This window comes from Tupaia chinensis, unplaced genomic scaffold, assembly GCF_000334495.1.
Source record: "Tupaia chinensis unplaced genomic scaffold, TupChi_1.0 Scaffold000037_18, whole genome shotgun sequence".
Taxonomy (NCBI): domain Eukaryota; kingdom Metazoa; phylum Chordata; class Mammalia; order Scandentia; family Tupaiidae; genus Tupaia; species Tupaia belangeri.
This window is the reverse complement of record NW_006159476.1, coordinates 451494-455328: the sequence shown is the minus strand read 5'-3', so window position 1 is coordinate 455328 and position 3835 is coordinate 451494. Positions and strand designations below refer to the sequence as shown.

At 59.6% G+C, this 3835-nt stretch overlaps 1 protein-coding gene across 1 annotated transcript in view; it reads left to right on the top strand.

Moving 5' to 3' along the window:
• Position 1: 1 nt before the first annotated feature.
• WT1 (WT1 transcription factor) overlaps positions 2–3835 on the top strand; it is a gene marked incomplete at its 5' end in the record, with an annotated part of 56092 nt that continues 52258 nt past the window's right edge. The window contains 1 exon segment of the mRNA XM_027772036.1: positions 2–203. Coding sequence (XP_027627837.1) covers positions 2–203 — 202 coding nt within the window.

Sequence of the window (3835 nt, the reverse complement as noted above, 5' to 3'; positions counted from 1 at the left end):
CGCCGAGCCGCACGAGGAGCAGTGCCTGAGCGCCTTCACCGTCCACTTCTCCGGCCAGTTCACCGGCACGGCCGGAGCCTGTCGCTACGGACCCTTTGGTCCTCCCCCGCCCAGCCAGGCGTCCTCGGGCCAGGCCAGGATGTTCCCCAACGCGCCCTACCTGCCCAGCTGCCTGGAGAGCCAGCCCGCTATTCGCAACCAAGGTAAGAGGCCGGGCCGCTAGCGGGCAGGGGCATGGGCAGTCTCCGCGCTCCTCCTCCTCCACCTCCCCGGCCCAGCTCCAGCCAGGCTGTCTCCCCAAGGGCCTTCAGGGAAACTGAAGCAGTGGCTGGGAGCTAGAGGCCGGGAGGGAAGCTGGGCGGCGGCGTGCTCTGGGCCTGGGCTCCCAACGTCCACAGCCAGTCGGAGCCCTGCAGTTCGCTAGAGCCGGGAGGCGGTCTGCGGCCCCTGGAGTCCGGGCGATTCCGGAACTGAGCGTCCTCAAGGGGTGGGAGAGGGGACCATGCAGTGACTGGTCCTGCCTGGGGGAGAGGTCTTGTTGCTCAAGGCGTCACTGGATTTTGTAACCCGGAGCCTAGACTGTGGAATCCCAGTGGATCCCGCGCTGGTGAGCAGCTGGGGCTGCCTGGGCTGCTCCGAATTGTCAGGACCCCTGAGGCCCAACAAGGCCTTGGCACACACTAGGTGCAAATGGCAGAATGAGGAACCGAGCCCAGCAGGAGCCGAGGCCCGTCTGTAAACATGCCCACCATCCCCGTGTGGTATATAAAAGGTCTCTCTTGAGTCCGCTCAGGGTGCGGCCAGCGCTCTGGGACTGGAAGGGAACCCAGCTTATCCCATTCCATTCAAAGGAGAACAGGCCCTCCCATAGACAGCGGAATGAGACTGAGCACCGGCCTTCTCTCAGCGCTCCTGGGGCGCGTTCTCACTCGCGAATAATTTTGCAAGACCTAGGGCAAAAAACGAGGACAGGTTCACTCGCCGCCCGGGGTCCGCGGACAGCCCTGGCTTGGGCGGGTCTCCTCGTCCCGCTCAGATGCTCCCCACCTCTTTGGCCTGGGCCAGCGAGAGCCGCTTGGGCCAAGCCCCGGTAGCTTGAGCTTTGCTGAGTCTGTAACATTTCAGCGCTGTTGACAACCTAAACCGATTCTGTCTGATCTGATACTTTGGGGAACGTTTTACTAACACCCATGTAGGGTGCTTTTCCTGGAGCAAAAATTCGCTGGGCCTTGGGGCTGGGCGGTTTCTAGAATGCGCCGGTCTGGAGAAGCAGAGCAGGAGCGGTGAGCGGTTTGCAGAAGGTGCCCAGCTCCCTTGGCGAGTAAGGCTCTGCTCCTGAAGCCCTTGGCAGCCCTCTATGCGTGTCCTTCTGCGGTTTCTACCTTAAGGCCGCCTCCGAAGCCCCTGCCCACTCGAAATTCTGGTGAAACCGAAATCTCCGTGTTGTGTTTTTCGTTTGGAGAATTTGGATCTCTGTCCGGAGAAGGAATCTCATAGCCCCAGGGGCTCCCCACTCTGGGTCTTTCCTGAGTGATATCAGTTCTTTGTACTCAAGAGGTGACAGAGGTGGGTCACAGCCTCCTTGCTGGGATCCTACTTCTCTTCAGCAGGCTGGTGGTGCCTTCGGCCAGTCTCCAGGTGTTCGCGTCCCGGTCTGTAGGATGCGCTGCCTGGAGATCTGGTGGGGCCTGAAGTTACATGCTGGAAACACCCAGGCCCGCCTTTCCCTGGTTGGAGGCAGCCCCTATGAACATCACTGCATCAGAAATGCTCACCGGCAGGCAGGTGTGTGACCTGAGGATGAATCTGCGTGCATGGATGCTCTGAGGTCGCCCAGCAAGCTTCCTGGTCAGAGGGGCTGTGGCAACAAATGCTACGGGCCATATCATTGATTTGAATCCATCTAGGTTGGAGGCGTTTCCCCTCACTCCTCAGGGGTTTTTTGAGACCTGGGCTCTGTCGCTTCAACATGGGCCCCATGTGTCCCCTTCTGCAGAGCAGGTCCTGAGCGGGGATCACAGTCGCCCAGCTAGGGCAAGACTGTGGGCCTGGCAGTCAGAGGACACTACTGCAAGAACCTGCATTTCTCTACAGTAGGCAGGCCCAGCTGCGCAGAGAAAAAGGTTTGGGGATTGGCGACCAGAAGCAGCAGGCGATGAGTTCTCCCTCCCCACCCAGGGGAACCCCCACGCAGAGACCATTCTGGACTTGGGTCATAACCTCCAGTCCTTGGCCTTAGGATTTCTTCTGCAAGAAACACTGAATGAGTTGACCGCACCCAGTCCAGGGACTCACTGGGCAGCTGTGAGCTGGGGGGAGATGTGAGAAGCCACACTAGCCCATACTCTGAGTGGGTGACAAAGCCAGGACCCTCACCCCAGGTGCTTTGGGTTGCTGGCGCTCCCCCAGGAAAGCTTGGTCTGCTCAGAGGCTTGGGCTACTAGAAGAAAAGGTGGTCGCTGTCCCCAGGAAAGTGTGGAAATGGCCATCACTTCCTGAAGGCAAGGGGAGAAGTGGGGCTGTCTCTGGACCTGTCTGAGGACAGGCCAGCTGAGCTCATGCCCACAGACAGGGCAGTTACTGGTGCCAGTTCCCAACTCACCCGCCAAGTTTCACGTGTGCATAATCTCCCTCCCCATCCTCAGTAAATCCAGTGCCCTAACCTCCCTAACTAACTTAGAAAACAGTAAGTGCCCTGTGCTGGATGCTGGGCACTGGACATGGGTTATCTCTATTTCTGGCCTCAGGTGGCATGATAGTTGGGGCCCTGGACTCCCACATGGCTGACCATGGTTCAAATCCTGGACCTGGCCTCTCTCTCTCTCATGTGCCTGGTAGCAAATTTTTTAAAAATTAAATAAATACTTTTTTTTGGAGAGGTTTTTGCTATAGGGCGCGTGCGCTCGCCAGACAGAGACAGACAGACAGAAAGCGAGAAATCTCCCATTCCCCCCGCCCCTCCCAGAGGGGATGGCCACACTGCAATCCCTTCTCCTCTGTTCTCCTCTCAGGGATCTTGGGCACGCACGCACACGTGCCCGGCGTGAGTTTTAAGCCACCGGGTCCGGGATGCGAACTGCAGTTGACTACATGGGAGTCCAGCGACATAGCCATTACGCTAACTATTGGTCCCCCAAAATTAAATAAGTAATTCTTAAGGGAAAAAAAAAAGACTATTTCTGGCCTGAAGAACCTCTACAACTCAGGCCTGGCACCGGAGGAGTCCCTATTCTTGGGTGAATGGATCGAAGCTCTAAGAGACTGGGTGTGAAGAGGCCTCTCGCCGTGAAGCAGGTGGGATGTGCGCCCAGCCCACCGGCTATTTCTACCTGTTCTTCTGAGATGGATTTCTGTCCCGCTGAACGGGCGCAGACCTCATCGTAGTCTGTGAGTGGGGTTTGCCGGGCTTGTCCAGGCAGCCCCAGATGAAAAGCAGGCTTTGGGGAGAAAAGAAAAGGCTGCTTGGGGCCGGGTTCCTGACGCCCCCGCGGGCACGCAGACCCCGGCCTGGCCCAGCTTAGCGTCACGTGGGGAGGCCGGCTCCGCCCCAGGGCCCCGGGCGCCCCCTCCCGGTCACGTAGGAGAGGGTATTTGGTTGGAGCCCGTCTCCGCTGCGAAGCCGTCGTTTTCGGCCTCTGAGCGCCTCCCGACGGCCCTGCCTGCTGTCTGTTCCAGCCCTCAGTTCTCGGGCCAGGCGGTTCCCGGCCCCTCCTCACCGGGAGCGGGGGAGGACGGCTCCTCGAGCGCCTGGCCTCTCCCCGCGGTCAAGGTTGCGTGCCCCTCCCGGGCCGCTCTAACCGTGGGAAAGGCGCTACCCCCCAGGCCGAGCTGGGGC